The 24,398-nt window shown below is 45.1% G+C and overlaps 2 protein-coding genes and 1 long non-coding RNA gene across 9 annotated transcripts; all 3 read right to left on the bottom strand.

Moving 5' to 3' along the window:
* Positions 1-487: 487 nt before the first annotated feature.
* On the bottom strand, positions 488-20,618 carry znf771 (zinc finger protein 771). Of its 7 annotated transcripts, XM_062984036.1 has the most exons (7): positions 20,406-20,618; positions 18,596-18,686; positions 18,389-18,505; positions 16,404-16,556; positions 16,198-16,281; positions 14,914-15,557; positions 488-2,891 (listed from the first exon to the last, which is right to left on the bottom strand). In XM_062984036.1, exons 1-7 carry the CDS (start codon positions 20,531-20,533, stop codon positions 1,295-1,297), a joined length of 2,814 nt encoding a protein of 937 aa, XP_062840106.1. In that variant the 5' UTR covers positions 20,534-20,618; the 3' UTR covers positions 488-1,294. The 7 variants fall into 7 exon arrangements, with proteins under 7 accessions (XP_062840106.1, XP_062840102.1, XP_062840100.1 ...); XM_062984032.1 differs by lacking the exon at positions 488-2,891 and having other exon boundaries at positions 13,584-15,557; positions 16,440-16,556; positions 20,406-20,610; XM_062984030.1 differs by lacking the exon at positions 488-2,891 and having other exon boundaries at positions 13,584-15,557; positions 18,389-18,502; positions 20,406-20,609.
* LOC134299904 (uncharacterized) lies at positions 3,040-6,720 on the bottom strand. The gene is made up of 4 exons (XR_010007160.1): positions 6,506-6,720; positions 4,797-4,879; positions 3,819-3,953; positions 3,040-3,174 (listed from the first exon to the last, which is right to left on the bottom strand). It is a non-coding gene; the product is annotated as an uncharacterized LOC134299904 (long non-coding RNA).
* Positions 8,973-11,185, bottom strand: borcs6 (BLOC-1 related complex subunit 6). Its single transcript, XM_008120987.3, has one exon. It carries the CDS (start codon positions 11,080-11,082, stop codon positions 10,366-10,368), a length of 717 nt encoding a protein of 238 aa, XP_008119194.1. The 5' UTR covers positions 11,083-11,185; the 3' UTR covers positions 8,973-10,365.
* Positions 20,619-24,398: the final 3,780 nt, after the last annotated feature.

Here is a 24,398-nt window from a genome sequence, read left to right as displayed (position 1 = left end):
AAGGATATGTGCAAATAATTCTATTCCAAATGTTATTGTTGTGAGTTTTTAATGTCATTTCTGACTTGTGGGGACCCTATTTTTTTATCGTGTCAGAAGTGACTTGAGAACATACTGCAAGTTGTTTATGGTGTGAGAGAATTGGCTGTCTAAAGAGAAGTTACCCAGGGAACACCTGGATGTGTTATCCTGCTGGAAGACTTCCCTAATGATTGCATATCATGGGGTTTTCCAGGCAAGGTTTATTCCAAGGAGTTTGCTTTTGCTTTCATCTGAGGCTGAGAGAATGTGACTTGTCCTAAGGGACCTAAGGGATCCATAACCAAGTAAGGGTATGAACCCGAGTTTCCAGAGCCATAGTCCAATGTTCAAACCACTACATCATGCTGGTGTGCCCATCTTATATTGAAACCGATTCGAAACATGTTTAGCGGACATATAACCCTGGCCCCAAAATTACATCAAAATTCCAGTTAGGACACTTGAATGGAATCAAAAAGAGCTTTTATTACTTCATAAGAAGGAGATGTAGATAAATGCAGGAAATCCAAATGTTACAAAAATAACTACAGTTGGTGGTGGAGGGTCAAGGATCTGGTGCATGCAATAAAAGTTCAAAAAGCTCTTCTAGTTAAATACTGGCATTTTACACATGTCCCCAGATTCATCTGGGCTCCTAAATAAGTGTAAAAATAAAATATGTTAATAGGGTTTGTTCACAAAGCACCATTTTTGCCAATGATTTCAAAGCTTTCAGACCAAACTCTGGCAACCACATATTGATGTCAGGGAACCTACCTCAGAGGAGGAGCTTGATAGTTTAACAAGAATATGGCACACCATAGACATATGTATGGTAAACGTTAAAAACAGTCTGGACAAAGGCCATCCAATTTAGAATTAGTTTGATCAGCAAATGGCACAAGACGGGACAATACAGAGACCTGCAAACCATTTAGCAACCATTCAGCACTTCCCAACCCAGACATGCAAGTATTGGGGTGAGGAAAAGCAGCAGCCCTGACAATATCCTGCAAACACAGCTATATGTGTTGCAGAAGGCCAAGACTACTTTGCATCAGTAACAATTGAGCTGTTTCTAGCCACTGCATCTTGAATGAATGGTTTCCTGGTTTTGGCTGCCAGTGATTCCCGGGGCATCCCCTTCCCATCCTCCTTTCCATTACAACACAGAGGTTCACTTGAACTCCACAAGATCTTTGCCGTGCCAATCCAGTCTCCTCCTCCAGGCTCATCTCCATTTCCCAGCCAACTTTGCCTGTCACCATCGCCTTCACTCTCCGGCCATTTCTGTCCCACTCGTTTCCTTTTGCCTGAAATTATCCCCCATGGCCGTCTCCCACTCTGCCCGTATCATCCCTTCTGTGTCATATCCCATGCTCCCTTCCAGGCATTTCCCCTTCATCCTGCTTTGATCGCCACATTCCTGCTTGTGTTCATCTTCGTTGTCGTTGTCATCTTGGCACTCCAGCCTCATACCTTCATCACCCTTCTCCAGCTTTCCATCCCCATCGGCCGCATGACACTCCATCTTCATGCTATCCGTACCGTCTTCCTGAGAACCCTTCTGTGCACCTTCGTCCTCCGCATCCTCCCAGTGTGCCCTCACCTTTTCATCTGTGCCCTCTTCCCATTCTTGTCTCATAGTCCCCCTAGTGTCATCCTGCAATCGCTGCCCTCCAATCTCATCCCCATCATCCTGCCATTCTGGCCTGACAGCATCATCCCCATCATCCTCCCAGTCCTGCCTGATGCTTTCATCCCCATCGGTGTGCCAATCTTGCTCCATGATCCCCAGGCCATTGCCTTGCCACAGGCTGTCCACTTCTCCCATCCCCTGGTCCCCGATGCTTTCCATGCCGGTACCGTCCCACCCCTCCACCAAAGCCATTGTCTCTCCTCTTCGAACGTGGGCCCGTCGGTGCTGAGAGAGCGCCGATTTCTGTCCAAAGCCCCTGCCGCAGTAAGAGCATCGGAAGGGCTTTTCACCAGTGTGGGTGGCTTGGTGCTGAATGAGGGCAGAGCTGCGCACGAAGCTTTTCCCACAATCGGCGCACGAATAGGGCTTTTGGCCAGCATGCATACGCTGGTGTATGTGATAAGTGGAACTGACGCTGAAGCTCTTCCCACACTGATTGCAGCAGTAAGGCCGCTCACCAGTGTGGGTGCGCTGGTGTTGCAGCAGTGCCGAGCTGACGCCAAAACCTTTCCCGCATTTGTCACACTTGAAGGGCTTCTGCCCTCCGTGCACCCGCTGGTGCTGCTGGAGGTTGGAGCTCTGGTTGAAGCCTTTGCCACAGTCCGGGCAGCGGAAGGGTCTCTCACTCATGTGGATCCTCTGGTGCCGGATCAGGTGGGAGCTCTCAGCAAAGTGCTTCCCGCACTCAGGGCAGCCAAAGGGCCGCTCGCCAGTGTGGGCACGAAGGTGGCGGACCAGGTCGGCGCGGAGGCGGAAAGTCTTGTTGCACTCTCCACAGGAAAAGGGCCGTTCCCCCGAGTGGAAGCGCTTGTGCTGGGTGACCTTGGAGCTTTGGGAAAAGCACTTGCCACAGATGGAGCAAACGTAAGGCTTCTCTCCGGTGTGGATCCGCTTGTGCTGAATTAAGTCAGAGCTGTGGCTGAAGCTCCGACCGCACTCTGGACAAGTGAAGGGGCGCTCGCCCGTGTGAGTCCGCTGGTGGATGATGAGGTTCGAGCTCTGGGAGAAGCCCTTCCCGCAATGGGTGCAGCGGTACGGCTTCTCACCCGTGTGGGAGCGCATATGCTGGACCAGGTGGGAGTCCTGGCGATAGCTTTTGTCACAGTGGGAGCATTTGTAGGGTTTCTCGCCAGTGTGGACCCGACGGTGCCGGATGAGGTGAGAGCTGTTGCTAAAGCTTTTCCCACAGTCAGGACAAATGGTGGGTTTGGGCACCTTGTCATTATCTGAAAGACTGTCGACAGCTTCCTGTTCCACTAAAATTACAAGTTCACCATTGCTGGCTTCACAATTAGAATTTTCTAGAATTCTATCTTCTGCGATGACTTTCTTCTTTGGAGAAATTTCACATGGGTTTTCTGCAACTCTGTCGATCCTTTTGTTTGCTGTTTCTGTGCTCGGTGGTTGTTTTTCTTCCTCTTCCTCATCTTCAATTTTTATACTGATGTCCTCTGCTAGAAGAATCACAACAGAGATTTTTACTTCACTGTTGTCATTTAGACTCAGTATTCTATGTAATACATAGGTTATTGTCATCATCATCATTATTACCATATTTCATTGATTCTAAGACGCACACTAATTTCAGTACCACAACCAGCAAAACAAGATATCTATATCTCTCTATATATACATATATATAACCCCGGTGGCGAAGTGCGTTAAAGCACTGAGCTGGAGACCGAAAGGTCCCAGGTTCAAACCTCGCGAGTGGTGTGAGCGGTTGCTGTTAGCTCCAGCTCCTGCCAACCTAGCAGTTCGAAAACATGCCAATGTGAGTAGATTAATAGGTACCACTCTGGCGGGAAGGTAACGGCGCTCCATGTGGCAGTCATGCCGGCCACATGACCTTGGAGGTGTCTATGGACAACGCCGATTCTTCGGCTTAGAAATGGAGATGAGCACCAACCCCCAGAGTCAGACATGACTGGACTTAACATCAGGTGGCGCAGCTGGTTAAACCGCTGAGCTGCTGAACTTGCTGACCAAAAGGACGGCAGTTTGAATCCAGGGAGCAGGGTGAATTCCTGCTGTTAGCCCCAACTTCTGCCAACCTAGCAGTTCTAAAATATGCAAATGTGAATAGATCAATAAGTACCACTCTGGCAGGAAGGTAACGACGCTCCATGCAGTCATGCCGGCCACATGATCTTTGAAGTGTCTATGGTGAACAGTGGCTCTTCAGTTTAGAAATGGAGATGAGCACCAATCCCCGGAGTTGGACATGACTAGACTTAATGTCAAGGGAAAACCTTTACGTTACCTATATATAAATATACATATACATATGTATATTATCACCTACAATTCTAAGACATAACCTGTTTTTCAAGATGTTTACATGAGGGAAAAGATACATCTTAGAATTGATGAAATACAGTATTATTATTATCACCCACAAAATTATTATTAATTATCCCACTTTCCCCCCAGTGTGAGACTCACAAAAATAACATTCAGTGGGGTTTTTTCCTCTGAATCAGATCTACTGCAGTACTTTGCTAGAAAAAGTCAATCAAGCTGCTTTAGATATAAGAACTCTATTTAAAAGTTAAAAGATTTTGGGTAGAAAAAAGCACACATAAAGCAAGCGGCAATCAATTACTTAATGCCTTATTAAAAATAGGATACCCTTAAAATTAAAATGTTATTGTCCTGTTATAAATAAATGTTGACTAAGACGTTCAACAAAAGGTTAAATGAAAGGCTTACACAGATCTAGCTGTTCAACAAATGGCCTCTGGAATCTCACAAACTACAGTAGTTGATAAATTATTGGGAATAGGAATGATTCTGTGTTAATTTGGTTGTGGATCAAAAGAACTAAGACAAAGACAAGATCCACAATGAAGAAAGGTATGAAACATAGCTGAACTCTTACTAGAATCCAAAACCATATTTTATATCTGTGTTAATTTCTTATAAATATAGGTAATGTCTTCTATATTTTTGTTCCTTTTAGATGTCTATAGAAAGCTATTAGGTGATGACAGCTGGCCAAGATGATTTAGAAAGCTTGTGGATAAGATTTGAAACAAGAGGTTCTCTGGCTGACAGCTTATGTTACATTCCTCACCTTTTTGTGTCTCTACTTCCAGAATGCATGCTTCGTTTGCACTTTCCATACGGGAAACCACACCAGTGTTAGTTAACCTTGATCTTGATTGGGAAAAAACAAGATGAGAATTGAGTTAGTATTGGAATTCAACCCCACACTGCCCAAGTCTGCAGTCCTCAATGAGGAACAGTTAGTTAGCTTTAGGAAGCCCCCAGTAGCGCAATGGAAACACTTCTGCTGGCAGGACTGCGGACCTAAAGATCGGCGGTTCGAATTCGGGGAGAGGGGTGATCTCCCATCTGTCAGCTCCAGCCCCCTATGTGCGGACATGAAAGAAGCCTCCCAAAGGATGGTAAAGTATCTGGGCGTCCCCTGGGCAATGTCCTTGCAGACAGCCAGTGTTTGGATGTTTTCCTTTTGTTTTGGAACTTAAGAGTTATGGAGTTATAGAGAAGCTTAGATGACCCAATAATTTCCTATCGAGAATGTCGTTCTTATTTGTAAATAAACCTTTTTGGTACTTTTAAAGATTGAACTCTGCAACTTTGCCTGCTAAGCTCAAAATTCTGTTGCAGCCACATAACACTTCACCTTGCTGCTTGCTGTGAGCTGACTGCTCAATTCAGTATCCTGTTTGTATTTTTGGATGTTCAGCTATTTTGGGAGAATTCCCTAACAGTTAGAGTATATAGACATCGAGAATCTAGTAATCTATTAAAACTAAAAAGAACTCTGTATTTTTGCCTGCTAAGCTCAAAATTCTTTTGCAGCCACACAACACTTCACCTTTCTGCTTGCTGTGATCTGACTGCTCAATTCAGTATCCTGTTTGTATTTTTGAATGCTCAGCTATTTTGGGAGAAATCCCTAACAGTTAGAGCATACAGATGTCAAGAATCTAGTAATCTATTAAAACTGAAAAAACAATGCATGTTTGCCCGCTAAGCTTGAAATTATTTTGCAGCCACACAACACTTCACCTTTCTGTTTGCTGTGAGCAGACTGCTCAATTCAGTATCCTGTTTGTATTTTTGGATGCTCTGCTTTTTTGGGAGAATTCCTTAACAGTTAAGAGTATATAGATGTCGAGAATCTAGTAATCTATTAAAACTGAAAATAACAACTGTGTCTTTGGATGCATCTAGTGCAGGCCTGGGCAAACTTTGGCCTTCCCAGCTAAGCGGCTGAGGGGGAAAAGGAAAGGGCCTGAGGCTGTTAGGAATGGTGGGAGTTGAAGTCCAAAACACCGGGAGGGCCAAAGTTTGTCCACGTCTGATCTACACTGTTGAATTAATGCAGTTTGACACCACTTAACGGCTCAATGCTGTGAAAGTAGTTTGGGGAAACACAATCACACTTCAGCAGAGAAGACAAAAGACTTTGTAAACTAAGGTACAACTCTTAGATGCTATTGCATGGAGCTATGATAGTTAAAGTGGTATCAATCTGCACTAGTTCTGTAGTGTGGATGCACCTCAACAGTGTTGTACTGAATACAAGGAACATGGATCTATTCAAAAGAGACTCATAGGGTATTATTGTTAGCCATGCTGAGTCTGAAAGATACTATCAATAAATATATTAAATATATGCACACAGATCTGGCTGCCAGCCTTTGCAAAGCCTATCTACCTTTTTCTTTCAAGAATTGCCTGGGTTGCAAAAAAAAATAACAACCCTTTCTGCATTATCTTCCATTCAATGAGATGATGCTCCTGAAGACATACCTTGCCACTCAGCTCTGATGCTCCTCTTTGTGGTTTCCCCGCCGTTGGCTTTGTTTTTCCCCGCCGCCAGGGCATGGGATGCTGCAAGGTGCCTTGCTGCAATTGAGATCCGCTCTGGCACAGGAAGGAGGTCCCCGCACAATCGAGCCCCTGAACTTCCTTCGTAGCCCTCTCTAGGCCGCAGCCGCTGGGCACACTCTACGGTGTTAACCCTGTCGCTTCCCCAGCTTCAGCCAAGTAAGAGGACAGCACTGCAAAGAGCAGCACTGCAGCTAGGTTTTCCTTTTATTTGCACCTTTGCAGGCCCTTCTCCCTGAAAATCCGATACTTCCTAAATAGTTTAGGGCTGTAGATTGCTTTTTTGGTGTGCATGGTGTATGCCTTGATGGGCTTGCAACTACACTGTAGGATTAGTGCATTTTGATACCACTTTACCTACCATGGGGCAATGCTATGGAATCGCGGTGGATAGAGTTTTACAAGGTCTCTAGTCTTCCCTGTCAGAATAGTGCTGGTGACTCACCATACTACACATCCCAGGGCCCCATAGCATTTAACCATGGTGTCAAACTGCATTAATTCTTCAGTGGAGATACACACTAGTAGTAAAAGTAAAGGTTTTCCTCTAAGATTAAGTCTAGTTGTGTCCAACTCATGTGGCCGGCATGACTGCATGGAGCACCGTTACCTTCCTGCTATTGATCTACTCACATTTGCATGTTTTTTTTTAATTTGCAAAGTTTCACTACAATTGACACCATGTGTACAAAGTTTCATTACACTATTTCAAACCATTAAAAAAGTTATGACAACATCTGTTTGATAGCAAAAAAATAATGTGTTCATCACTTGCATTGCATGCAGTTTTTTTTCTTTTCTTCTTTTTTACATTTGCATGTTTTTGAACTGCTAGATTGGCAGAAGCTGGGGCTAACAGCAGGAGCTCAACCTGCTCCCTGGATTTGAATCGCCAACCTTTTGTTCAGCAAATTCAGTAGCTCAGCCGTTTAACCTACAGTGCCACCCAGGGCTCCATAAAGCTCCCAAAATAACAGAGCATCCAAAAATGCAAACAGGACACTTAAAGCTGAGCATTCAGCTCACAGCAAGCAGAACGTGAAGCGTTGTGGCTGGAAAAGAATTTAATGCTTAGGAGGCAAAGATGCAGAGTTCAATCTTTCAAGTTACAAAAGGTTTATTGACAAAAATAATAATTACATTTCTGGGTCTGAACTACTTTCTAACGCCATCTCTTCTTGGGTTCAAAAGAGAGGGGGAAATCTCCAAGCACCACCTCTGTCCTGACACACACAAGCAGAGAGAGGTCCTTATACTAAGATGGCCGGTATCACTGGGTTGCTATGAGTTTTCCAGGCTGTATGGCCATGTTCCAGAAGCATTCTCTCCTAGGAGAGAATGTTTCTGGAACATGGCCATACAGCCCAGAAATCTCACAACCCAGAGAATAGATACATTTCAACTGTCATTCAGGAGTTGGGGGAAGGGATTCCCTCAGCCTGTTCCTAAACTAACTGTTCCTCGTTGAGGACTGCAGACTTGGGTAGTGTGGGGTTGAATTCCAACAAGGGCAAGAGTAAACCTTGATCATCTCCATCCCCAAGTAAAGATTCTTATTTGCAATGAAAGGCGTCACTTGCCTGTTTTAAAATGACAACATAATATAAAATGCATAATAGTAATAGCAGTACAGTAGTTATTTTTGGCTGGATCTCACTGTTATATAATGCAGTTCAAACTGCATTACAGTATGGTCAGTGTAGGTGCAGCCTTTGTGTGTATGGTAGAACAGGAAAATTAGAAGTGTTTCTATGCAGTTTTTAGTGTATTTTAATAGTGTTTAGATTTTAGAATGGCTTGTTTTCAATCATATATATATGTGTGTGTGTGTGTGTGTACATATATACATATACACTCCTGATGGTGCAGTGGATTAAACCACTGAGCTGCTGAGCTTGCTGACCGAAAGGTCAGCGGTTCGAATCTGAGGAGCGGGGTGAGCTCCCACTGTTGGCCCCAGCTTCTGCCAACCTAGCAGTTCGAAAACATGCAAATGTGCAAAACATACCACCTTTCCCCTGAAAATGGGACCCAAGGTGGCTATATTATATACACATGAATAAAATAAACAAAATAAAAAATTTCTAAAAAAAGAAGGTTCTGTGTTGATATGTGCTTCCAAGTTGCTTGTTGACTTATGTTGATCACCTTGAATTTCACAGGGTTTTCCTAGGCAAGGAATGCTCAGAGATGGCTTTGTCAGTTCCTTCCTCTGAAATACAGCCGACAATATTCAGTGGCAGAAGGAAAAACTGAATAGGTGAGCCTCCATTGAGATTTCTACATTGGCAAGAGATCTAGTACAGTCAACACATCACACTAGTCATACCAACAATAGTCAGACCTACAAGCATGACAAGCTGATTATAAATATAAACAGGGACAAGAGTTTGAGAAACATCATCAGAATTTATTTATTTCAGTGCAAGAAAAATATACGTATCCTTTCCCTTTTGGAGTCACAGTGCCCACCGGAGTCCACCACTGAAGGAGTTCATCTGAAAGAGGTGCTACAGTACTTGCAAAGTGTCTCAGAGATCTCCCAGTCCTCTGAATCATCAAAAGAGGGGCTACTCCTGGATCTCTTTGGCTGCTACTTGCAAAGGGCCTCAAAGATCTCCAGGACCTCACTTGGATCTGTTTGGCACTATTTTCAAAGAGCCTCAAATATCTCCAGGATCCTCTTAATCTCCCAGATCTCTTTGGCAGTGACTTGCAAAGGGCCTCAGAGCTCTCAAAGATCCTCTGAATCTCCCTGGATTACTTTGATGCTATTTGCACAGTGTCTCAAAGACCCCCAGGGCCCTCTGAATCTAGCAACGGGCCTCAAAGATCTCCTCTGAATCTCCTGGATCTCTCTGGCAGAACTTGCAAAGTGCCTCAAAAGTTGCCAGGCCCTTCTGAATTTTGCAAAGCACCTCAAAGATCTCTAGGCTCCTTTGAATCTCCCAGTTCTGTTTGGCACAACTTGCAAAGCACCTCAAAAATCTCCAGGAGCCCCTGCATGAAAAAAACATACACACACATATCCTTTCCCTTTTGGAGTCTGAATCACAATGTCCCATTGCTGAAGAAATCTGTTTGAAAGAGATGCTACTTGCATAGCACCTCAAAGATCTCCACGGTCCCCTGAATCTCCTGGATCTCTTTGGCAGCTACTTGCACAGCACCTCAAAGATCTCCAGGGCCCTCTGCATCTCCTGGATCTCTTTGGCTGCTATTTGCAAAGGGCCTCAAGAATCTCCAGGGTCTCTGAATTACTTAGATCTGTTTGGCATTATTTGCAAAGTGCCTCAAAGATCACCAGGGTCCCCTGAATCTTGCAAGATGCTTCGAAGATCTCTGGGGCCCTCTTAATGTCCCAGATCTCCTTGGCAGCGACTTGTAAAGGGCCTCAAAGATTCCCCAGGCGCCTCTAGATCTCTTTGGCGCTACTTGCAAAGGATTCCAGGGCCCTCTGAATCTTGCAAAGGGCCTCAAGGTCTCAAAGATCTCCAGGTGCCTCTGGATCTCTTTGGTGCTACTTGCGAAGGATTTCAGGACCCTCTGAATCTCGCAAAGGGCCTCAAGGTCTCAAAGATCTCCAGGCGCCTCTGGATCTCTTTGGCGCTACTTGTAAAGGATTTCAGGGCCCTCTGAATCTCGCAAAGGGCCTCAAGGTCTCAAAGATCCCCAGGCGCCTCTGCATCTCTTTGGTGCGCTACTTGCAAAGCGTCTCAAAAGATTCCAAAGGGCCTCGAAGGTCCCCAGGGGCCCTGTGGATGCCTCAAATCTCTTTGGCGCTACTTGCATAGGGCCTCGAAGATCTCCAGGGTCCTCTTGATCTCCCGGATCTGCTTGGCGAGGGCATGGACGGGCTGCATGGAGCGGTCCAGCTCCTCACACCGAGCCATCAAGGTGTACATGCCCTTGATGCTCATGTCCACTGACTCGCCCAGGCCGTCCACCGCGTCCCGATAGGTCTGGATGTAGCCCACGCTGAGGGCCGTCATGTTCTGGATGGAGCCATTCAAGGCCTGCAGCATTTGGTCCACCTTCTGGGCCACGTCCTGGGTCAGCTGCTCCAAGTCCCGGATCACCTGGGGGTCGACAGGGGGGATGTCGGCCACCTTGCTCCGGGCGGAGAGCTGTGAGGAGGAGGCCGAGGCGGCGGCGGTGGTGGTCTCGGTGTCCTCCAGGCTTCCCCGGGAGCTCATCTTGATCTTCATCTGGAGGTTGTTGGCCACAAAGTGGGTCAGGTCCCCGTCGTGGCTGACGGTGCCTTCCAACTCCAAGGCGCTGGAGATGGTGGCTCTCCTCCCCTCCTGGGCCTTGGAGGCCCCATAGACCTGGCTGATCCCGTCCAGGCTCTGGCTGTCCAGCAAACGGCCCCCGGCCATGCGATCCCGAGCAGGGTTGGGCAACCTCCTGGATTCCTCTCCAGCCACAGAGGAGGAGGAAGAGGAGGAAGACAAAGGGGCCTGGATGTGGACCTGGGCCATGATGTGCTGACCTTCCATCTTGGTAAGAAGGAGGGAAAAGGAAGGAAAGAAGGCCAGGCGGACAGGCACTCACTTGATCCCCTTTCCGCCTCTACACCAGGAAGGGGAAGAGGAGGAGGAAAAGGCGCAGATTGGACGCGCAGAGGCGGATGCTGCGCTCCCATTGGTGCGCTTCCGGATCCTTAAGCGCCGCAGGAGCCAATCAGCTGTTGGGAAGCGGAAAGGGGGCGGAGACACCCGGGAATGCGGTTGTAAACAAGGAAGTGAAGAAGAGGAGGAGGCAGAAGCATGGGGTATGTTTACCATGTAAACAGGCTTAGGCCAACTTGGGCCCTCCAGGTGTTTTGGACTTCAACTCCCACCATTCCTAACGGCCTCAGGCCCCTTCCTTTTCCCCCTCAGCCGCTTAAGCGGGGAAAGGAAAGGGCCTGAGGCTGTTAGGAATGGTGGGAGTTGAAGTCCAAATCACGTGGAAGGCCCAAGTTGGCCAATACCTAATGTAAAATTACATTTGAACTGCCCTGGCTCAATGCTATAAGACTCTACTCTGCCAAATAGACCTGGTGCCTCCAAACTACAACTCCCAGGATTCATTAGCGTTGAGCCATGGCAGCTAAAGTGGTTCTAAAGTGCATTAATTTCTACAGTGTGGATGCACCTCTTCTGTGTCTCAATGCTAGGGAGTCCCAGGATTTGTAGTTTGGAGAGGAACCCGCTCTATTTGGCAGAGTTGTAAAAGTACAAAAGGTCCCATAGCATTGAGCCAGGGCAGTAATAATAGAAGTGTCACCAAATGATGCGAGGAAGTTTTAAGTGAAGTTTGCCACTCTGTGCTTTGACAATGCTGCATAGAACCCATAATCTGACATTACAATGGAATTTGTAACTGAATCATAACATTTATTCTTCAATTCAAATATATTTACTTAGCCTTCAAATAACCCCCATAGCTCCTATAAGCTGTTAAAGTGTGTGTATGTCTTTTTCCTTAAAGGTAAATGTATGCTACAAGATTATTCGATGCAAATCAAGCTGGCCAATTGCAACATTCTCTCCTGTCATTTCACCCACATCTATAGCAAGCATCCTCAGAGGTTGTGAGGAGTGTTGGAAACCAAGGGTTTATATATCTGTGGGATGTCCAGGGTGGGAGAAAGCAATCTTGTCTGTTTGAGGCAAGTGTGAATGTTGCAGTTGCCCACCTAGATAAGCATTAAATAGCCTTGCAGCTTCAAGGCCTGGCTGCTTCCTGCCTGAGGGAATCCTTTGTTGGGAAGTGATTAGCTGGCCCTGATTGTTTCTTGTCTGGAATTCCCATGTTTTTGAGTGGTGTTCTTTATTTACTGTCCTGATTTTAGAGTTAATACTAGTCACCAGATTTTGTTCATTTTCATGCTTTCCTCCTTTCTGTTGAAATTGTCCACATGCTTGTGGATTTAAATGGCTTCTCTGTGTAATCCGATATGGTGGTAGTTAAGAGTGGTCCAGCATTTTTGTGTTCTCAAATAATATGCTGTGTCCAGATTAGTTCATCAAGTCGCCTAGTTTCCAACAGACCTCCAAGGATGCCTGCCATAAATGTGGGCAAAACGTCAGGAGAGAATGCTTCTGGAACATGGCCATACAGCCTGGAAAACTCACAGCAGCCCCAATATATCCTTACTTTCTGTTGGACTTAATTTCCTCCCCTATAGCTATCTGCTTTTATTTGTGTGTCATGTCTTCAAATTGTAAACCTAAGAGCAGTGTTTTTTGTTCGGTATTTTACTATAAAGCATCCTGCACCTTATAAATAATATTAGGTGATGCTAATAATTACAACAATAATATTATCTGACCCCCACAGACACCATCATGCCTGCAGTGACAGTGACTGGAGCTTCAGGACTTTTTGTAGATATAGCTATTTCAACACTGTTGTTTGGGGAACAGATCAGAGGCCAGGAAATATAGTCATTTGCAAATTGCCCTCATTGTTACAATTTATTAGAGTTACTTTAGAATAAAGGTAAAAGTTTTCCACTGACATTAATTGTAGCTGTGTCTGACTCTGGGGGTTGATACTCATCTCCATTTCTAAGCCAAAGAGCCGGCATTGTTCATAGACACCTCCAAGGTCACATGGCTGGCATGACTGCATGTTACCTTCCCGCTGGAGTGGTACCTATTGATCTACTCACATTTTCATGTTTTCAAACTGCTAGGTTGGCAGATGCTGGGGCTAAGAGTGGGAGCTCACCCCGCTCCTCGGATTCAAACCACCAACCTTTTAGTCAGCAAGTTCAGGTGCTCAGCGATTTAATCTGCACCACCACTGGGGGCTTAAGATTTACTTTGGTGCATTAAAAAAGGGTTTTGGGGGGGGGGGGAGAGAATAACAAAGCATATACAAGAGAACTTCCTTAGATCCATACTGGCTGTAAGAGCTTAACTGAGGAAGTGGAGAAAATAGTGTTTTCCTCAGACCTTAGTATCATTAAGAAAGCTGAATGTGAGCCTGTCAATAAAACTTCAGAGAATAAATGGTTATGAAGATTTTATAGGCATTCAAATACATACAGCCTGTTTTCAGCAGCAGTAGATATATGCCTGGCTGCCCCTGCAAACCTCAGCATTGGAGCAGCGTCAAGAATGTGGTTCATTGTTTGCACAGTATTGGAATGAAAGTTACTGTTAGAAGACAATTTTTTTTGCCAAATATTGGGGAGAAATGTTTAAAAGTGCCTTTCCACATTTCAAAAAACAATTCAGCAACCTGCACTACATGTATATTAAATTTTAAATTGCTGCTGCAGAAAGATTTAAAAATAAGGATGATCTTGCCAATGAGGCCCAAGAATCTTTCTACAGACATATATTTAAGAGAGACAGAAACAGATAAGACATTTGGGGTGGGGGGGGGGGGTCATTGGGAAAAGCCAAAATAGGAGGCCACCTTCTTTGCTTCTTTCTCATACTATATACATCTCTTTTTTGCACTTTTCCCTGCCTGAAGAGGGAGCTAATAACACAGAGCTATATACAAAGCCCATTTTAGGCCCATTGTTTTTCATAACACTCGGGCTCAGAAATAGATGACTATCAAACTGATTTTTCCCCGTGAAGGGAAGACGAAGAAAGACGGGCGATTACTGTTGCCATTATTTTGCAAGATGGAAGGAGTGAAGAACAGAGAATAGAAGGTAGGGAATTGTTTTCCCAATATCATCTTGGGGCACAACTTGATCAAAACCCCATCTTGCGTAGAATTTATGAGTAAACCCTATTTCTTCAAAACAAAGGCAAAAGGAGAGAAAATAAGAACACAGTGGAAGTAGAATCAAGGATGAGGCTCAGCATATATTCCCAGTCCACATCTGGGTCCATTACTGATTTATCAGTCAATACATCTTTTTCTTCCTAAATTAGGTCTTTCCTTTCTGATTGGTTTGATACCTTAGATGGCGGCCAAAACTTAGTTGTTACGTCCAACAGCTGTTGCCACACTCAGTACAACTATAGGGACCATCCCCCACGGCTGAGTCTTCTTGGCTTCGCTCTTGAGGATCGGACTCCAGGTGGAAACCTTTGCCACACTGACTGCAGATAAGAAGCCGGTCGCTGTCTTCCTCATCAGTATCGTTGTTGCCGTTGGAGATGCTGGAATCGCCAAACAGGCCATCGTGATTGGTGACGAGGGGGCTGTTGACATCGGCACTTCCGTCACTAGCATAACCAAGGCCAAAATGGTGCGCCTTGAGGTTGGCCTCATCAAAGCTGGCTATGACACTGTTGAGAAGGTCATGGCCTAGGCTGGTGGCCCGGGGGTTGGCGTGAGTGCGGCGGTGCCGGATGATGTGAGAGCTGAGCCGAAAGCTTTTCCCACACTCACTGCACACGTAAGGCTTTTCGCCGGTGTGAACCCGCCAGTGGTCCACTAAGTTGGAGTGGTGCGTGAATCGCTTGCCACATTCCGCACAGCCATAAGGCTTCTCACCAGTATGGGTGCGGCGGTGGTTGGCGAGAGTGGAGCTCCCAGAAAAGCACTTGCCGCACTCCTGGCACTGGTACGGCTTCTCCCCAGTGTGGGTCCTCTGGTGGCGGGTGAGGCAGGAGCTGCCCGTGAAGCGCTTGCCACACACCCCGCACTGGTAAGGCGTGACGCCTGTGTGGCCCCGGCGGTGCAAGTTGTAGTTGGAGCTCTGGGAGAAGGCTTTGCCACACAGCTCACAGCGGTAGGGCCGTTCGCCAGTGTGGAAGCGCCGGTGCTGGAGGAGGTTGGAGCTGGCAGTGAAGGCCTTCCCGCAGTCCCCACAGACATAGGGCCGCTCTCCGGTGTGTGTCCTCTGATGCTTGGTGAGGGCAGAACTCTGGTTAAAACTACGGCCACAGTCATTGCAGCGGTAAGGCTTCTCGCCTGTGTGGATGATTTGGTGCTTGGCCAGGTTGGAGCGGCGGCTAAAACTCTTACCGCACACACCACAGGTGTTGGGGTGGGACGAGGAAGGCAGGGGCTGTGGGAACAGAAAGAATGTGAAAAACAGATACGGCAGCATTCAGCGTTCAAATGCAGTAAGACCCCCATATCCATGACTGGACCATGGTTATACAAAACCGTAAATACATCAAAATGTCACCAAATTATATCACTTCTGGTGTCAGAAAGTATTTCGAAAGGAACTCTAAAGTAAATTCAATTTCTCACAGTCCTGTAGTACTCCAATACAAAACAGCTGAATGTTCCCTTTGTGGCTAGAATCTCATCTCCAACAACTTCTGTGTGCCATGCATCTCTCCCTCTGAAGGGTTCCCAACATATCCATAACTGTGCTTGCAGGGCTGTAGTCAAGGGGGAGGGGGTTTAGGGGTTCAAACCCCCCTCCCAAAATTTTTGAGTTTTTTTAAAAAAAAAAACTGGTTTAGTCATTAATTTTAACTGGTTAACCAAATCCCCATGAGTGTCCACTGAAGTTTATCTGTCTTGAATGTCTACTGAAGTTTATCGATGGAGCCTGATTTCTAAATTATCTTGTGTTATGGAACTACTCTTCACGATTCATTAAAAAGAAGTTTCACACCACCACCAACCCCGGAATTTTTTTTCTGGCTATGGCCCTGTGTGCTTTTGCCAACACCCACCAAATGCACACTTACTGGGATTATGACTTTTTGCACCTCCAGCCCTTGAGCCTTCTGTTCCACCGACTCCCTTTTCATCTCTTCCTCGGGTTGTGAGCCCTGCAAGACCATAGCACAAGCTAGAGCAGATTTATAATGCATGAGACACCACCAACAACAAAAGAGGAAAGCAAAACCCAGAAAAATATTCCTGGCTTTCTCTTCTTCCCAGCTCCACTCACCGAATCCCCATCTGTAGAAACTCTCCGGACTTTCACCTGAAATGCCAGATCTCCTTCTTCATTTTTTTCCTTCTTCACTCTTCTAATAACCAGATTTTCTTCCCTACTGTCCTCTATAATTGGTAAGCCTTTCTTGAAGGATGAAAGCTCTGACTGTAAAAGACAAACAAGTGATTTCAGTTTCTAACCATTCTTATTCCCCAATTATTTTCAAGTGAGGTGTGAGTTTTCCATGAAATCAGGCAAGCACATTTTATGACCCACTAAACTAAGCATGAAAAGTCTTTGATCCTCCAAATATTTTGGATCATAATTCCTACAATCCCTCACTACTGGCCATACAAATTTATACAGAGCCTCAGGGTGGCACCAAGTTGCCAACTCCTACCCTTGTGCATTTAGAAGCCACTGTGATTAGCAGAAATCTTAAGAAAAGATTTGCATCTCAAAAAGGTAATAGTCAGGATTAATGAACTGCTGCAGGCCAAGGAACCAGGGGGTAGAGTAGTTAAAGTACTGTATTAGGTTATTAGACAAGCACCCACTCTTAATTTTCAGGAAGGAGTTAAAAACCTGGCTATTTCAGCAGGCTTTTGAGAATGGTTAAGAGCATTAACCATCTTAGCGAACAGGAGTTGAATGGCTGTTAGAAATATAACTCACAGTGCTGGATATCCTAATTATAGGAATTGGCTGGTTTTAAATTGCGCTTACATTTCTACTGTTTTTAAAAGCAAAATAGTCTTTAAATCTGTTTTACTAATGTTTATACTGTTGTGTTTTTGTTGTATTATACAATATGTAATGATTGTGAGTGCTATATTATTTTTTGTATTTGTTTATTGTTGTAAGCCACTCTGAATTGGGGAGAGGGGGCAGGATACAAATAAAGACGATGATGATGATGATGATTATTATTATTATTAGGTTCAAGACAATCCCATTTCAATGGTCCACGCCTTTATGAAACTCACTGGTTTAGCTTGGAAAATCATCTCTTACTTGATAACACTTACTTAAAGCAGCAAGAGGTCTCAGGGCCCTTCCAGACAGGTCCTATATCCCAGGATTTGATCCCAGGTTTTCTGTTTATCCCAGATGATCTGACAATGCAGACTCATATAATCCAGTTTAAAGCAGAAAACCTGAGATCAGATCTTGAGATATGGGGCCTGTCTGGGAGGGCCCTCTGTTTCTCTGGAGAAACAAATAACTGCTGAAAGAAAAGGCAGAAGTAAAGAGGATATTAAATCGATAGGTGCATAAAAAAGCACCACCCAGTCCTGTGAAATCCAGAAAGAACATGACTAATAGACAAGGAGCCATGGGGAAGAGTGATTCTGTATTGTGCTCAATCAATTGATTTAACTTGGAAACCCATTTCTTACTTGGCAACACTTACTTAAGAATCAGCAGAAATACCCAGCTCCCTTTGGGTTAATTTTTGGGAGAATAAATAAGCATCTCCAAGTCTTTTTCTCTCAAAATCAAACCATCTTTTCTGGTTTGTTGGGAAGCTAAAGCAGGGATGGTATAGACAAAATATGTCTTCTGCCAGAACTTGGAAAAGTTATTTTGGGACTTCACATGTGACCACAATGGCTGGGAGATTCTGGGGCAAAAATAACATTTCTAGACTGTGATATCCCTCATTTCTCCTTGGAAGAAGATGAATATCCCCCCTCCCCCCCAAAAAAAATTATATAGATTTTAAAATTCCTATTCAGCCAAATCATGGGCTCTTGTTTCTAAACCTTTCTTCAGTCCTGGGGAATTCCAGGGATTCTGGCTCTGACCGATTCATGGACATTTTCGTCCATGAATCGGTCAGAGCCAGATATGGGGCCTTTTCTACTCCACTATTTTAAAAAGGCAAAACTCAGGTTATATACAAGACAAATACACATTTTCTACACCACATTCTTCTCTCTCCAAGTTCAACAACAAAGAACACCTCCAAAGATAATGTCCTTTCATAGGGTCACCTTGGGGTCTTGTACAACTTCTACTTCTTTCCTTACTCTGAACTTCAGCCGTTTTCTCCTTGAAGATCCCCAGGTGATGTTTTCATCTTTCACAGGTTGTGTGTCTGCCTCTAGCTTCTGAAATAAAAAAAAACAATGTTTACAAAAGCCTGATCCATGGTAATCTGGTGAAGATGCTCAGGTAAAAACTCCTCCCCTCTTACTCACCTTCTCTTCATCTTTAGCAATAGCTGGTGCAGCAGAGAGAGGGGTCCCCTTCAGCTTCTCGTCTCCCATGCTGTCCTTATCATCATCCATCCTGAATTAGAGGCAATGCACAACTTTAGATTGGACAATTACATCTCCCTTTTTTTAATGTCAGAAGCAAATTGAGAACATACTGCAAGTCGCTTATGGTGTGAAAGAATCAGCCGTCTACAAAAACGTTGCTGAGGGGACGCCCTGATATGTTACCATTCTGCTGGGAGGCTCCTCTCATGTTCCCGCATAAGCTAGGGCTGACAGACAGGAGCTCACTCTTGTCTTGTGGATTTGAACCGCCGACATTCAGGTCAGCAGTTCAGCCAGCACAAGGGTTTAACCCATTGCACCACCATGGCCCCTTACATTTTCCATGATTCCATAGCACTGAGCCATGGCAGTTAAAGTGGCATCAAACTGCATTAATTTAGCAGTGTAAATGCCCTCTTGGTTGAGCTATAGCTGGGGAGAAGGCAGGCTGTCTCCACACTGGATGCATCTAGGCTAGTAATCTCCAAAGTCTGGTACTATAGGAGATTTAGACGTAGACTTCCAGAAGTCTCCGCTGCTTTGGACAATGAAAGTGGATTCTGGACGTTAACGTTCAAAACACCCGAAAGAGCAGAATTTGGGGAACGGTGACCTTGAAGGCAGAATTCATGCAGTTGGACAGCACTTTAAATTGCTATGGCTCAACATGATGGAATCGTGAGAGTTTTGCAAGGTGTGGTCTGACCAAGGTGAAATAGAGGGGTAGCATGACTTCCCTGGATCTAGACTCCTATTTATGCTGGCCAAAATCCCATTGGCTTTTCTAGCTGCTGCATAGCATTGTTGGCTCATGTTCACCTTCCTGTCCACAAAGATTCCAAGATGTTTTTCACACGTACTGCTTTCGAGCCAGGCGTCACCCATTCTGTATCTTTGCATTTCATTTTTTCTGCCTAAGTGGAGTATCTTGCATTTGTCCCTGTTGAACTTCATTTTGTTAGTTTCGACCCATCTCTCCAATCTTTTAAGATTGTTTTGAATTCTGTTCCTATCTTCTGGAGCATCATTTTCAGCCTAGAAGCCTCAACTGCTTTGGATGATGAAAGTAGATTTTGGGAGTTAATGTTCAAAACACCCGAAAGAGCAGAGTTTGGGGAGCAGTGACCTTGGAGGCAGAATTCATTCAGTTGGACAGCTATGGCTCAATATGATGGAATTGTGGGACTTTTGCAAGGTCTTTTTGCCTTCTCTTTCCAACAGGGCCGGGGGCCTCATCAAACTACATCTCCCATGATTCCACAGTAGTTCAAGTGGGTGCTGAGCTGCATTTATTCCACAGCCTTGATGCACCCACTTGTTGGATGTGCCATTTGCACATGCTCAGAGGAAGCCATAGCTGAGCAGGAACTGACATTTCTCATGTTCCAATACATTCATCAATAGCTGCCTCTGGGCATGTGCAGATGACATGTCCAACAAGCTCCCCATTTGAAAATCCTGCTACCTTCCAAATAAAAACCTTTCCCCCAATACATACCTATTAGCTTAAGCAATGCCTCTTGATGATGCCAAGGGAAGGAGAGGCTTTCTAGTCAAGCAACAGCTGCTCCTCCCACCCACCTGGAGGGGCTCTTCCTCCCTCAAATCCCCCTCCCCGCCACGTCCCCCTTCTGGAAAGGAGGGGGGCAGAAGAGGAGGAGCTGCAACTAGGAAGGAAGTTGGAGGAGGGAGTGACCGCTTCCTGCTCTCTTTCCTCCTCCTCCTCCCCCCCACCCCTTCGACTCACCCAGGCCTCTTGCAAGGAGCTGCCTTCCTTCTGCCGCTATTGCTGGCTACTGATGGGGAGCAAAAAGGGGCGGGGCTTTGAGATCCGGGGACTCCCCGCCTTTGGGCACGCGCCCCGGCAGCCAACATGCGCGCGCTCCTTCCCTCGCCTCTTCCTAGTGCGCCTGCGCCCTGGCTTCCCTTCCTCGCCAAGTACTTAAAGACCCCCCAAGAGGGGGCGGGGAAAGAATGTTAGGCGGCTGAAGGGCGGGACTAGGCGAAAGAAAGGCTCCGGATTGGCTTACGTCGCCTCCTTTTTGTCTTCTCTGTCATTGGTTGGAAATGTTGGGCTGCCAAGATAGAGCCCTTTGATTTCTTGTTGAACCTTTGCTCCATACATTTATTATTTATTTATTAGCGACATTTATATCCCGCCCTTCTCGCCCCGAAGGGGACTCAGGGCGGTTTACATGTATATATACATATATACAATATATTATATTATATGACTATATTGCATTATTATTAGTAATATTGCATGTAATATAAATATACAATTATAATAGTGAATTATAATTATTATTAGCAGTTCGAAAACATGACAATGTGAGTAGATCAATAGGTACCGCTCCAGCGGGAAGGTAACGGCGCTCCATGCAGTCATGCCCATGGCCACATGACCTTGGAGGTGTCTACGGACAACGCCGGCTCTTTGGCTTAGAAATGGAGATGAGCACCAACCCCCAGAGTCAGACATGACTGGACTTAACGTCAGGGGAAACCTTTACCTTTACCTATAATTATTATTACATTGTATTACATCATAATATTATAATTAATATTACATGTATATACAATATATTGTAATATTATAATATAATATGCTTAGAATCATAGAATAGTAGAGTTGGAAGAGACCTCATGGGCCATCCAGTCCAACCCCCGCTAAGAAGCAGGAAATCGCATTCAAAGCACCCCCGACAGATGGCCATCCAGTCTCTGCTTAAAAGCCTCCAAAGAAGGAGCTTCCACCACAGTCCGGGGGAGAGAGTTCCACTGTCGAACAGCCCTCACAGTGAGGAAGTTCTTCCTGATGTTCAGGTGGAATCTCCTTTCCTGTAGTTTGAAGCCATTGTTCCGCGTCCTAGTCTGGAGGGCAGCAGAAAACAAGCTTGCTCCCTCCTGCCTATGACTTCCCTTCACGTATTTGTACATGGCTATCATGTCTCCTCTCAGCCTTCTCTTCTGCAGGCTAAACATGCCCAGCTCTTTAAGCCGCTCCTCATAGGGCTTGTTCTCCAGACCCTTAATCATTTTAGTTGCCCTCCTCTGGACGCTTTCCAGCTTGTCAACATCTCCCTTCAGCTGCGGTGCCCAAAATTGGACACAGTATTCCAGGTGTGGTCTGACCAAGGCAGAATAGAATCTGTGAAACAGATGAACTGAGGCCCCTTCCACACAGCTGTATGAAATTATGTGGCAGTGTGGACTCAGATAACCCAGTTGAAAGATACTATAGATTATCTGCCTTGATATTCTGATTCATATAGCTGTGTGGAAGAGCCCTGAGTGCAAAAGGTGTTGAACTATGCAATGGTTTTCAACTTGTGGGCCCCCAGATGTTTTGGCCTACAACTCCCAGAAATCCCAGCCAGTTATCCAGCTGTTAGGATTTCTGGGAATTGAAGGCCAAAAACATTTGGGGACCCCAGGTTGAGAACCACTGCACTATGCTCTAGTTCAGGCATGGGCAAACTTAATCAGAAGGAGCCCCCAGATGGCGCAGTGGACTAAGTGACTTGAAGGTTGGGTTGCTGACCTGAAAGCTGCCAGGTTCGAATCCCACCCAGGGGGAGTGCGGATGAGCTCCCTCTATCAGCTCCAGCTCCATGCGGGGACATGAGAGAAGCCTCCCACAAGGATGGTAAAAACATCAAAACATCAGGGCGTCCCCGGGCAACGTCCTTGCAGACAGCCAATTCACTCCAGAAGTGACTCAAGTTGCTCCTGACACACACACAAAAAAAACTTAATCAGAACAATCTGTTGGGACTCTAGCCTCCATCTAAGCCAGGCATGGGCCAACTTTTGCCCTCCAGGTGTTTTGGACTTCAGCTCCCACAATTCCTAACAGCTGGTAGGAGGAGAGAGTTGGAATCCAAAACACCTGGAGGGCTGAAGTTGGCTAATGCCTGTCTGAGTTGCTGCAAACTCCTCTATCCACAACACCCAAAACTAATGGCCAACACAAGTGCAGATCACTAAACTAAATGAGAATCTGCATTGTAGAGCATGATTTCTGTCACCTGTTCTTCAATACAAGTACTGTACCATTACTAGTACAAAGAAGAGGTTTCTCCCTGAATGCTGGAAATTTTTTTTTGTGTTCATACACTGAAAAATTATGTCTCAGGGATAACATAACATTCCCCATTGAGAAAATGTAATTATGCTAGATGGGTGAATCTTTCATGCCTCTCTTCCTTCCTCTCCCAAAGTTTTAAGCCAATAGGATAGATGTGAGATGGTATGGCTTGCCAGATACTGAACAATTCCCATTGTCAATGGTCCATTGAAGTGGATGCTGGGAGCTACCAATCCAACTATTTTTAGATATCCATTCTTTTCTCATCTGATTTATACATTATGACATTGAAATTTCTTTGTCTTCTGTGTAGCCCCACATTTGAGTGCGGATCATACAACTTGGCAAGTGAGCTGTGGAAACTCTACTTGCAATTGGAGACAAGCCAACAAAACAATTTCCAGCATGGTGGCCATCTTTGGGACCACCAAAACAGAGCTCCCATTGCTACTAAATGCCATCTTTTTATTACTCAAGGATCATAGTGACTGACAGCATCTGGGGAGGATTGCTCTTTACCACGTCATTTGGCAGAATGCCTTTACCCTCTTCTACTAACCCTTCCTTAAGGCAATGAAGATGTTTATCTTCTTCCCTTCGCCTAGCAAAGGTATTAAGGAAAAGCAGTCAAACCTGATAGGCTACTTATTCCAAAGGTTATTATCTTTCTGTGTGTATGAGCCACTAAGTTGCCCATTGAGTGGTGGATTTCATCGTTTTCTTAAGCAAGGCATACTCAAGAGGTGGTTTTGCCACTCCCTTCCTCTGAAATATAGGTGCTGACTCTTCCCAGAAGCTAAGATGACCAAACTGAGACTGCTGTACTTTGGCTATATCATGAGAAGACATGACTCACTTGGAAATGCAACAATGCTCAGTAAGGTAGATGACAACAGGACACGAGGAAGACCAGATTCCAGATGGATAGACTGAATCAAGGAAGCCATAGCCCACAGTCTGCAAGACCTGAGCAGGGTATTAATCATAGGATGATTTGTAGGTCTCAACGTTAATAGGGATGCTTTAAGTGTAAGTCAACTTAATGGCAGTTAAAAATGAAGGCTGGAGTATATTTCAAAGGAATGACAACACAAAACCTAAATATTTTAAAGGGCATCAGATCCATCTCACCTTGAAAGTTAAGCAGGGGCAGCCCTGGTTAGTGCTTAGATGGGAGATTGCCAATGAATATCAGTTGCTGTAGGTGCTATTTCAGAGGATGGAACTGACAAAAGGCCTCTGAGTATTCCTTGCCAAAGAAAACTCTACGATATTCATAGTCACTATAAGTCAGTAGGCAAACTGTAGACATGTATGTACACACACACACACACACATATATACACATACACACACACTCATACACAAACACCTCTCAAAACAACTATCTATATACCTGACAGCCCCATTTTTTAAAAAGGAAATAATATAAACGTCCCAAAATGAGGATATTGCTATCCACAACAATATTTTTTCTTTCTTTCCTCAAATTCCTAGCATTACAGTAACATAAAAGCTCTGTTGAGCATTTAGTCTGGGCAGACAAAGCTACAAAGGAAATACAGACACAGTAAATCATATGAGTTCTAGGTGTGAGCAAGTTTGTCTCATTCTCTTCAATGCTAAAAATTTGGGGAGCGAAGGAAATAT

The sequence above is a fragment of the Anolis carolinensis genome, chromosome 6 (assembly GCF_035594765.1).
Source record: "Anolis carolinensis isolate JA03-04 chromosome 6, rAnoCar3.1.pri, whole genome shotgun sequence".
NCBI classification, from domain to species: Eukaryota; Metazoa; Chordata; class Lepidosauria; order Squamata; family Dactyloidae; genus Anolis; species Anolis carolinensis.
Note: the sequence above shows the minus strand (reverse complement) of the source record. Positions and strands in the feature narration are given on the sequence as shown.

Excerpts from the sequence above, each read along its gene's own strand:
- znf771 (XM_062984036.1), bottom strand. The coding sequence starts at position 20,533 with ATGTTGGCTGCCGGGGCGCGTGCCCAAAGGCGGGGAGTCCCCGGATCT. Across the intron at positions 16,557-18,388 it reads AAGTTGTACAAGACCCCAAG|TCAGAGCTTTCATCCTTCAA; the intron begins GTGACCCTATGA and ends TGTCTTTTACAG. Across the intron at positions 15,558-16,197 it reads TGCAAAAAGTCATAATCCCA|CCCCTGCCTTCCTCGTCCCA; the intron begins GTAAGTGTGCAT and ends CTGTTCCCACAG.
- borcs6 (XM_008120987.3), bottom strand. The coding sequence starts at position 11,082 with ATGGAAGGTCAGCACATCATGGCCCAGGTCCACATCCAGGCCCCTTTG.